At 44.9% G+C, this 12,193-nt stretch overlaps 1 protein-coding gene across 1 annotated transcript in view; it reads left to right on the top strand.

Annotated features, from left to right (window-relative positions):
• LOC147659455 (uncharacterized) overlaps positions 1-3,880 on the top strand; it is a 264,915-nt gene extending 261,035 nt beyond the window's left edge. Inside the window, exon 21 of the mRNA XM_086951745.1 lies at positions 3,470-3,880. Coding sequence (XP_086807871.1) covers positions 3,470-3,880 — 411 coding nt within the window. The remainder of the gene's footprint in view (positions 1-3,469) is intronic.
• Positions 3,881-12,193: the final 8,313 nt, after the last annotated feature.

Raw genomic sequence — 12,193 nt, 5'->3', positions numbered from 1 at the left:
ATTGTTTTTATCCCAAAGGACTTGATTAACTTGATTAGCGGGATAAGGTACACGTTAAAAAGAATGGGGCTGATGGAGGAGCCCTGGGGAACTCCCTGGGGCACTGGTGCAAAGGTGGATTGGAATGGGGGGAGGGAGACAGCCTGTCTTCTGTCCCGCAGATAAGAGTGAAACCAGAGCAGCGCGGTGCCCTCCACTCCTACTTCACTGAGTCTCTGCAGCAGCGTACCATGGTTGACCGTGTCGAATGCGGCAGACAGGTCCAGCAGTATCAAAGCCACTGGCTGGCCCCTGTCTGCACGCATGCGAAGATCCTCCATGGCCGTCAAGACCGCTGTTTCGGTGCCGTGGGCAGGACGGAACCCGAACTGATGATCGTCTAGAAGGTTGTTCTGTTCTAGGTGGCAGGAAAGGCAAGAACTGACCCATCGTTCGGCGACTTTCGCTGGAAATGGTAGTAAGGAGATGGGTCGGTAGTTAGATAGACAATCTGGGCTCAGGGAGGGTTTTTTTAGGAGTGGAGTGACAAGCGCCTGTTTCCACGGGGTTGGGACGTAACCACTGTGCAAGGACTGGTTACATATTAGGCGCATGGTGCCGAAAAGTTCAGATCCAAAATTTTTCCAAATTTTAGGAGGCAGGGGGTCGAGAGGAGAACCCGAGGTGATACCATGCGCCAGTCTTTCAAACTCGGAGGCTGGGATTGGAGGAAATTCCCGTAATCGGGCCATAAGGCCAGGGCCTAGAGACGTCAAGTTTTGAGAGCTGGTGTTTGATCCCTGTATGTTGGGGGCTCCCAAGGAGGGAGGTGTTTTCAGGTTTTGAATGATGGTGTTTATTTTGTTGATGAAGAACGCTGCAAGATTATCACAGAGGGCTTGGGTGGGGGGCTGTGTGGAGATGACACAGTCTGGATGGGTTAAGTTTTTAAGTATCTGAAAAATACTTTTTGAACTATTGGTGGCATTGGTAATGATGGAACAGTAATATTTGGCCTTATTTTGGATTGCCCCAGCCTACTTAAAACATGATAGGCAGCAGCATCAGAACTACATCTGTTGTTATTAGATGCAAAGTTCTTCTGGATGTACATGTTCCGAAGTATCCCATCATCTGGAGGCAGCACTAGAATTACCTTCTTCTTTACCAAAATTGATAAGGTTAGACATGATGTTAGGCCTTTTCCTATGGTCCTTCTGGCAGTCATTGGCTACTGGGCAGTAACTGGTTAGGTTGACTTTAATCATAGATATTTCCACTGCCACTTACTCTTCCACTTATGCCAAGGTACAGAATATTCCCTTTTAGCACTTTACTCTCTGAGGATAGTGGGATCAAGCAATGAAAGGCTTACTCCAGGAGATGGTGCAAGTTAAGATACTGAGAAACAGTAGACACTTAGAGATAACACATAGTAACTTGAATGCAGGCAGTTATTTACTTTGAAAACAAATCTTTGAACTTTATTACAGTTACATAAAAGATTCTACATTCTAAACACAGATATCGAAAATCAAAATCATAAGAGCCTAACACCCAGTCACAAACCCCATTGTAGCGCCTGAGCAAAAAGCGCTAGGTAAACAATAAGCCCTGTGGTTAGTGTTATCCTATAGGGAAAATGTTAAAGTCATTTGGATTAGTCTTTAGAAGAGAAGGTGAAGAGGTTAAATAAGCAGATTAATGGATTATTTACCTTTGGTATGTAGTAATTCAGCTAAAGGAATGTACTCTGGAAACCATCTTGTATGTACTTCGATCTGAAGCCCAAGCACGGAGCCCCCAACCACACAGATCCTTCCAGTGCGCATTGGACCACCCAGCACAGACCTAGCTCACAGGCCCACCCGATCTCCTTCAGGGTACCTGCAACTAAGTTCGGCATAAAGCTTAAGCCCACAGGAGGACACAGGGAACCGACATGATAAGGTCAGGAAGGAACAGGGACCAACCCCATCTCCCGTGGAGGCCCAAACACAAAAGGAAGACCAGGTCAACTAAACTCGACCAGGCGACACCTGTAGAGGACCTAGTGGATGTAACCCCTCCAGGTTCAGGCCAAAGGGTCCCCAGTGGAGATAACGGGGAGCCCGACAGCATGAAAACCCACTGGTTGAGGCCCACTCCACACCTTTTTCAACCAAAAATCTACTATAAAATTTCCTTCCTAAATGACGCAGGCTCCTCTCTATTCTTCTCAAGTGGTAAAATACAAGGCCTGCAGGAGCCCCTTTCTCCCACCCAAATAACCATCCGACCTGCTGCCCAACTACTGCCCCAACCAGTACTACCCCTTGAGCAACCTACGGCCGCCGCACAAACAATAGAGGAGCAAGCTGACCTAGCCAAAATTAGCAAAACTGGACAACCAATGAGCGTAACAAAAGAAAAGGACGGGAAACATAGTTTACAACGTATGCCATACATTGCATGCCATTACAACGCAAGTCGTTACAACAACTTGCTGTAGGGGGTAGGAGGTGTTGGATTTGTTAGATTTTCAATCCAACACCTTCCTTACTGTTGAACACACTGGAGTTGGAATAGTAAATTATAATATTCCAAACACCAGCGCCCCCCTACAGTAAATCATTGTACCAACTTGCATTGCAATGGCATGCAATGTAACAACGCGTCGTTGTTAGGACTTGTGTTGTAATGGCATGCCTAGAAAATGCATGCGTTGTAGCGAGTGCTATTCAAAAAGGACAGCCCATCCACCCAAGCCGCCCCCAACCCTCTCTCCAGGCAAACACAAAAAGCCTGACAGTGGAACCCTCAGAGCCACAGCACTGAACCGTTATCCTTTTAGTATTCCTACCCCTCTATACTTTATGGGGGTTGTGTGTACACAGAAACGCACCCACCATCACAGTGCCCATCCACATAGGATCAAAAACATTTTAAAACATAAGCACTGGTGCACCACACATCAATTACAAAGACTAAAGGAGCAACTATATAAACTGTATACAGTACAGGTATTATACAAAGTTTTTCTTTTATTCCAATTTTCTGATTTCTTTAAAAACGTGGTCATAAACACCAGTTTTCAGAATGAAACAGCTGACACATTTCGTCCTACTAGAGGACTTCTTGAGGTCTGTTAATTTAAATTAACAAAGATACACATAAATATACAACAACCAACATATAACACATCACATACTATACATAACGAAAATCTCTTTTAGCAAAAAAAGGCCACATTTAAAATCCTACATACAAAGTAACCAGCCCATGGGTTGGGCATATTGGGTCACCCACCTACACAAGCAATCATCAACCAGGATTGCGAAACAGCTAATTCCCTGACATATCATCACTCAGGGCATAATACACGAGCCCCAGAGTACATTCCGAAGCACACCCCATTGACCAAAAACTATCCGAAACGGAAAAGGGGAAAAAACACTGCACTCTTAACGATCAGTACTCAAACCCACCATTCTCAATTCTCCCCCAAAAGAGTATCCTCGATCAGCCTTTAAAACATCAGTCAATTTCGGCTGCAACGGAGCACCCCGAAGTCTTGATGGAGGGGGGCGACGTGGCCCTAGATGCTCTAGGAGTCGACCATGAAGCACTCTCATACTTAGGAACTCAAGAGTGGGCCGACCTGGTGGCATCCTACACTCTGGACCCCCCACAAAGTTCGCCCCCTTGCCCATACAGCAAATATGCAGAACAAGTCCAGGCCTGCAATTCCGTAAATAGCAAAGTGCCATCAAGTCACAGGACCGCACCCTATACTCCGGTTTCGCTGAACTGGTCATCCAACACCTGGGATACCCTACTAAACACCATGCATAGAACAGTTGAAGCTCTTCAATACCAGTCTGACAAAATGGACCTGCAACTGACACTACTCAATACCTGAGCCCTCTTTGTAGGAATGATTGATGAAAAACAGGGGAGCTTAAACTCACTTATCAGCCGGGCCCATAAGAAGGCCAATTTGATCTGCAGTTGCAGTCCTATTGTCGACAAATTATCCTCACTTCCCTCTATGCTGTCCACCCTCCTCGAGGATTTACATAAAGAACCAAAAGACAAAAAAATTACTGTCAAACTGGAAAAAGCAGCACCTAAGAAGTTAAATGCAATGCAAACCGCTGCCAAAAGCCTTATCCCTTCAACATTCGAAGTCATCCACGGGGATCACAAGACACAGTGCCAACATCATCACAATGCAAAACAGCCACAGCACAAAAAGCCAAACAAAGACGCCAACTCCGGAGGAAAGGCCACAATAAAAGTGCCAATTCAAATCATGCAGCAGCAACATACTTCCTCTTTGACTTCAAACAGCAAACCCAGGCTACAACCCAACTTGAAGTAATCCACCAGTCAACTGTCACGCCTGGTGCTATAAGCCAGGAAGCTTACCAACCAGAAATAGTATCCTGCAAGTCTGCTACGATGACACTGAGAGTTTCAAGCTATACACCAGTCATTAAAAATACAGATACCAAGCAGCCCCAGCGGCATACTGCCCTGGCCTATCTACTTCAGAAGCAAGGGAGCCACCACCAACAAAGGCTTTTAACCAAGAGAGAGATCCAAAAAAACATCTGATGGCCGCTAGGAATTTATACGTGACAAGGCAAGGGCCAACACAGCCCCATCAAAGGCAGAGACTATCTCCCCGGACACAATCATAACGACACCAGCGACCTCGGAACTTGGCCCGTGCACTCGCCAACCCCCAGGGAAGTAACAAAAGAAAACGCCGGTGACAACCTAGCCTCAACATTGGGAAAGGCAATGCCTACTGGCACAACCACAAAGACAGCAGCAAACTCAGACCCCAGCCTCTCGCAACATCAGAAAGAGCTAATGATAACAGAACTCGGCATAGAAGGCTCCACTGGCCATTGCTGACTAGCAAGCACAGGGCCTCAACCTGACACAGGGACTATCCTGCAGCACCTCTGGCCCTCAGGCCAGTCAGACACAGGGGAACACTCCCCAGAGTAAGTCCCACCAGGCAGACAACAGAGTCCAGTATTATAATCTTTATTCCAGAGTTTAAATCAAAAGGGAATTGTGAAACTCTCAACAGAGGAAATATTCAACGGTTGGCACCTATTCCAACCTTAGGAGACATCAACATGACCGACCTCCTCTCTATAAAATTTATAAACGCCAACTCAGCTTCCACCCTCCAGCACTTAGGAAATCACAGTATGGTCTAGCAACCTGCATCTTAATAACAAAAATCAACACTGGATGGGAAATTCCCTCCTCCTTACCATCGGTAAACTCTATTAGGCTAATCCTAAACTTTAAAGGTTTCAAGGAGGAGGTGCTATTCGTCAACACCTATATAAACCCTTAACAGAAAAATCAGGAATCCAGGCATCTAATATACCATCTGCTGTCAATCATAAGCTCGCAGAACACTCCCAGTCTTATTCTTTCTGAGGATCGAAACTTACAAAAGCTGGGTTAATCAGAAAACGATGATGTACTAGCTCAGTCTCTTCACTGGAACATACCAACCCAAACAAGAAGCGTGCAAAGCAGGCCGTCCAAGAAAGGAGGATGTTACTGAAAGACTTGGAGCACATAGGCCTAAAGTCACTGAATGGAAGATTTCATGAAGACTCCCCACCAGCCGTCTCATTTTACTCGGAAACCGTAAATTCAACATTAGACTACACCCTAGTCTCCCTCTCGCTGTTCCATCACTTAGCTGCTTTCCGTTTTTGGATAAAAGGGGACCAAGATAATCGACCTCAGAAAGTGCTACTCCAAATAATCTCACTCAATCCAACACTCAATCCAGGTGGCACGCACGCATGCCATACAATAAACTTAAAACAAATCAAGTCGTCATGGTAAAATTAGGGGAGGTTCTCCAGGTTGCAAAGACTCTGTTACAGAATCAAATCGACTCACAGACAACCCAGTTAGCAAATGGCAAATCTTCACTGCCAAACTTTCAAGCTCTTTCTCATCAGTTGCCAGATATAAGCCACCCCACTAGCCTAGAGATGAGGGGTGGGTCCCTAGTGCACAGCAGAAAGAACTGAAATTATTTAAAAAATCAAACAAGCTGCTCAGATCACTGAGGCATTATCATGGGTACCAGAAACAACATTTATTATTACGTCAACAGAGAAAAAAAATAAAAAAACTTAAGTGGGACAACAACAGGTCCAATGAAAATGCATTGTGGACAAAAACTTCTCTAAGACTCCAAAGCAAATAACAGCGCACGTTTCTGGGCCGCCATCAACAATGCTTTGCATCCGGCTCACGGAGGGGTATCATCACACATAACAGAGGAGTCCTGACCGCCTTCTTGGAACCCCACTTCAACCAGCAAACCACAGGGTCAAGTATCATCTCGGACCCTCAACCGATACACTTTATTCAACCCGAAGGGAACCTGGAGGAAGTGGACAACCGAACCTGTACAACAACTATCAAGAAACAAATCTCAAAAGGAAGGAGAGAAGGGCCCCGGAGCCAAACGGGATTCCATCAGCCCTCTTTAAACAAGATCCAGAGTTTTGGTCAGTCACCCTGGACCTCCTCTTCCGAAGTGTCAGACAGCTCAAGCACCTACCAGCCTCCTGGAAAGGTTCCATAATCTCGCCTGTCCATAAATCAGGCGATAAATCTCCGATAAAGTATTGCTTTATCGCGCTGCTGGATATTGAGGCAAAGTACTTCACTGGCACTTTATTGACAGACCTCCAGGACTGGGTCAAGAAGAAGGAAATAATCCCTTAAAACCAAATTGTTTTTTGCGAAAACACAGGTACCTCAACCAACATACTAACCAGGTCACTACTTATTGACATGGCAAGAACAACAAAACAGGTGTTCCACTTTTGTTTTATTGACTTTAAGGCAGCCTTCGATAATGTTGATCGAGCGGAAAATTTGCACATTGGGACATCCCATCAGCACTATGGCTCTTTTCTAAAACAGAAAGAAGCAGTCAAAGCAAAAGCATTGTCCCTCGAAGCAGCAACAATGAAACTTTTGCACAGCTACGTGGCCCAAGCCTATCCCCCCTCCTGACAGTCATGAAGGCAAAGGTTACAAACTGTCTAACCTACGGCCAAGAAACAATGTTGGGGAGCAATTCATCAATGCTGAATAAAACAACAATTAGAATCTACAAACGAGCCTGGCACCTTCCGAAATCGGCATCTCCGGCTCAGATCAGGCTCGAGTTCGGCCCTCTGAACCATGAGGGCGTCGGAGCAGGTGCATTCATCAAGCTGTGCCACAGACTGCGTAATTCAAAGGAAGGAAAACTGGAGACCAAGTTGTGGCAAGAAATATCAGCAGGTCAACCCAGTCAAAAACACCAACGTTTCCTTGACCACTCTTTGAAACTGCTCGATGCCGTGGACTATTGGGGAACCAACCAGCCCCAGCAGGCACTACAATTGTCCATTAAAATAAGTGTTCACCTCTGGTCTTTTCATCAGGACAGGGCACAATTGTCTAAAAGAAAACATGCCTGGTCTATAATCACTGAGCTCAAACCCAGATCAGAGGCCCCATATCTTTAGAGCACTTATGCAGCTGTCTGGAAGAAAAGATTTATGGCACTGAGGATGGGCGAATGGCCCTTATTAAAACATTTGCCTGCATGGCATCGCTCAAATGAGGACACTTATTGTAGGGGCTGCGGACATCACTCAGAAACAATTGAGCACGTGGTGTGTGTTTGCCCTGCATTTCTCAAGAATAGAAGGCTGTTGTTGTGAGGTGAATGGATCAAGCACAGCATCCGATCATGCCGGCAAACCATTATATCGGCAATGAACCCCAACAATACAATGCTCAATGTTAAGTTTGCAAAATTTGTTTTCCAAACTGCAAAGAAACGTAACTCTGTATGTTTGCAGGAATCATCGCCACAATTTTCAAACTCATGACCGGTCTGGGACCCCCGTCCCCTATTATACCCCAAGACTCTTACTGGTGGAGCCTTTGCATGTTTTACTGGAAGTTGGGGGTGGGTTTTACACTCATCAACAAGGTCATCATGTTTTTAAACACACTTTAGCTGCTTCTTCCTTTAAAAATAATAATTACTTATCTATATATATATTTCACACTACAGTATATTTTTTAAACAATTTTAAATTTTTGTTGCATTTAAGATGAAACATATTTTTTGTTTGTTTTAAATTGTCATAATTTTAAGTAATCTAACAATAAACAATAATCTTCCTGGCATCAGCAATTCTGAACCTGTTAATACAGCTCCACACTGACACATGGGTGTAGATCAAACTAGGCAATGGCACACATCTTTCAAAGCACATCCCAACCATCAAGGGGCTCAAACAGGGCTGTGTGCTTGCCCCAACCCTGTTTAACCTTTATATGGTAGGCATGACATCAACCCTAAATTCATGTAATGCACATGCCCCTCGACTGGGCGGCAAAGCCATTTCTAGTAATTTATATGCCTATTATGTGGTCTTGGCAAGCCACACCCAAGTGGGCATGCAACGCCTTCTCAATAAAATTCAAGAATACGTACCGGAAAACTACCAAGAAGGGAATCATGGGAAAACAAAAATCCTGACAATAAAAAAGGGCAAACGATGGAACTATATTCTTAGTACCTGCAAAATAAGTTAAACATGAACACCTCTGTTTATAAATACTTAGGGTTACTCATTGATGAAGGCGGTCAATTTGCCAGCCAACTTGAGACAATCGGAAGAAAGGGGATGATCTTAGCAACACCATTAAGGCCCTATGCCCCCCCCCTCATGGTAGCACAAGCCAAAATCCTACCCACCATCACCTACAGAAGTGAAGCCCTGAGGGGAAGGGGCTAAAAAATCTTGGACACCACTGTGGCCAAGGCATACAGAGTCTTGTTTAACATCCCAACCTATGCTTCTCCAGCGCAGATCCAGTCAAAGTTCAGCCTAACCAAACAACTCCTGGCAAGGGTCTTTCTTAATCCTCTGGCATAAAATCAGGAACACCCCCCGAATACATTGAATCACCAGCTCTGGCAAGAGCTCTGGCTCAGAGCAACATCGCCGGTCAGAATATTCTTAACGGACTCTCTGGTTACTACCTGTCTTTCCGCCTTTGGGTAACTCAATCTACCCATGTAGTCTTCAAGCAAGCAGTCAAAAATGCAATAAGGAAACTCTAACTGTGAAAGACAAAGCTGCATTTGCTCGAAGAAGCCATGTCTGAATGACAATCAATGTATACATCTCATTCGATACACAGGCATACTCTAGCCTGGATACTCTAGGAAGACAAAAGAAAAATTCCTAAAATACAGGCTAGTAATAGTGCCAGCAAATTCACACCTCCCACCATGGTTGAAGTTGCAACCTATGAACACCTGCTGACTATGCAGCAATGGCATCAAGGACATGGCACACTTAATCTGCTATTGCACCAACCTAAAGGTTGAAAGGGTTCACTTACTGAAACCGCAATTTAATATCGAGGGATCCGCACCCTGAGACAGGCTGTGATTGCATGTTTTAATTCCAAGGACTTCCAGTTAAATGGGAAACTTGTTACATTTCAGACTCAAGTAGAACTCACGGTAGGGAGAGCTGCACAACATAAGTCCAGCCAATAGCCATTATTCCCACAACAAGCAGTTGTAACTTCCACAATCAAGACTCCATCCTCCGCTGCAGGAGGCCCTTTGAAGCAGACTTCAGTGTTGCAGACAAACAAACAAAAACAGAACATCCTGAACCAGCTGCTGTAACATTCCAAGTCTTTTACACTTTTTTATGTAATCACACACCCCAACATTCGAACCGACCAAGGCGGAGGCAACAATTTGAATCACGGCCGACCTCCCCTCACTAGTCGTAGCCCCCAAGGCTCGCCTAAATTGTTAACACCTGTGATCATACTAACTTGGACACTACTCAAGCTTATGGTCTTTTTAATACCTTTCTTCTCTTTTTTTCCAGTATTTAATCTTTCATAGATTCACATGCTTGTTTCTTCCCCGTCGTCATGGTGGGAGTCTCACGGTAAAAGAATAACCATAGCAGTAAAAGAAAAAACTGCCTGGAAACCATAGAAACGGATAGCCTTGGGTAACCACTCATCCTCATTATGTGGCCCAAACAACAGCCAATCAGCTGCCAGTCCTGAGATACACCATCCCCAGCAGAGCCACCATACCCCAGATTTCCAACCGCCTTCGTTTTAGAAGGAGTCTCTTTGAGCCTAGCTCAGTTTGTTCTTTGGTGAACTTTTGTCCTTCAACAGTTGGAAGTGAGGTACTGATTTTTTTCATCTATATTTCATTCAAAATGTCTGAAATCTCTAAAAGGAGACTCTTCAGATTTTGAAGATCCTGTGGGAAAGCCAGATTATTTTTTGAGGACCCACACAAGGAGTGCTTGTACTGTCTGTACCCCAAGCAATTTCCAAAGGAATGCAAGCATTGTCGCACCTTCTCTGAATAGACACTTAAGGACAGAAAAGCACGCCTGTTATTATGGCTTCAAAAGAAGAAAACCACAGACTCTGAGTCTGATGGAGATTCTAAAGGACATTCTTCTAGAAAGCATAAAAGAGTCTTCTGAGGAGAAAGGAGAACAAAAAAGGCAAAAATCTGGAAAATCTAAAGAAAGAGGGTCATCCTCCTCTTCTCTGCCTCATACTCCTCACAGATCTACCTTTGAGATGAAGGCTCTGTTGTCGTTGCCGTCACAGTCTAAAGAAATTCCTGTCAGCTCGCCGACCAAGACATCAATGACTCCGACGACGATCACCTGGTCCATGACGATGACAATCTTGATGACAACTGCGTCGTCGACAGCTGTTATGACGACGACTCCGTCGACGATGAGTGTGAGGCCATCATCGACGACAACATCTGCGCCATCAACGATCCTGTTAAGGATCCCGTCGACGAACCCAATGGCGAGCAAGCCGTCGACAGTGATTGTTTTTAGATCTCCGACGACGAAGTCCTCCACATTCATCTCAATTAAACGATTTGCTCCGTCGATGGGCTCGTCGAGGGGCAAGAAAGCAGAGTTTTCCACGTCAAAAATGTCACCGCTTCTTCCATCCACTATTCTGGATTGTCAGGAGTCTGAGGAGGAAGGCCCTTATGGAGTAGTTTATAGTCCCTCTCAGCTGCACATGAAAAGCCAAGAGTCAGATGAAGAAGAATTCCAGGAAGTACAGGAACAATTTTCCTTTAAAGTTCGTCCTGTACAAGGTTCTAAACATTATGAATCTTTCCATCAAGCTTATAATTATGATGAAGAGGAGGAAGTGAATCCCAATGTCCAAGAGGAGTCTGTCAGTTCCTATATTTTTAATATCTGAATTAAGGCACATGATAAACAGCTATTATCGTTTTCCAGAAGCTAATGCTCCGGCTTCCACCTCAGCAAATATACCACAGACAGTGGTTCAGACACCAGCAGTCAAATCTCCACCTCCAGTGCAAAGAGTAGACACACCAAAAATAATAACTATTTGGGATGACCTTGTAAAGAGTGATCACGAAGACCAAACAGAGGAAGGAGAGATACCCCAAGATGACATCGTAGAAGATGAATGGGATCAATATAGTGTTCCAACATCACCTTCATCACCATTACCTCAGGCGCGGTCCCCAGCAGAGGACATTGACAGTTTCCATGATCGAATGGAAAAAGCCTCGAAGAGGTTTGAACTTTCATTGCCTGTGAAGGAAAACAAATGTTTTCTGTATGATTTTAAGGATACATCGAAAATCTGTAAGAACTATCCTGATAATCCAACATATATGGGATGAAGGTCTGAAATTGATGAAGAATCTGGCCTCAGTACCAGCCTCAAATCCAAAACTTGAGAAGAAATATTGTGCTCCTGAGACTTCCCCAGCGTGCCTGATTGGACATCCATGCCCTGAATCTGTTGTTGCGTAGGTAGGTCAGAGACGCTCCAAAAATCCGGTACCCGCCTGTTCCGCTCCCCCTGACAAGGAGGGTAAGAGGATGTATAGCATGGGAAAGCGCTTTGCAGTAATGGCAGCAGCTTCCATCAGGGCAGCAAACGCACTGGCACTCATCAGCAGATACAATAGACAAATGTGGTTATACATCGCACCTATTGTGTCCCAACTTCCGGACGACAAGCGAGAGGAAGCGACTGCAATTCTCCAGGACGGAGCCAGAGCAGTGTCGGAGTAAATTGACATAGCAATGGACAT

The sequence above is a fragment of the Lissotriton vulgaris genome, unplaced genomic scaffold (assembly GCF_964263255.1).
Source record: "Lissotriton vulgaris unplaced genomic scaffold, aLisVul1.2 SCAFFOLD_1074, whole genome shotgun sequence".
In the NCBI taxonomy this organism is placed as follows: domain Eukaryota; kingdom Metazoa; phylum Chordata; class Amphibia; order Caudata; family Salamandridae; genus Lissotriton; species Lissotriton vulgaris.
The sequence above is the reverse complement of the archived record's forward strand: the minus strand, read 5'-3'. Positions and strand labels throughout refer to the sequence as shown.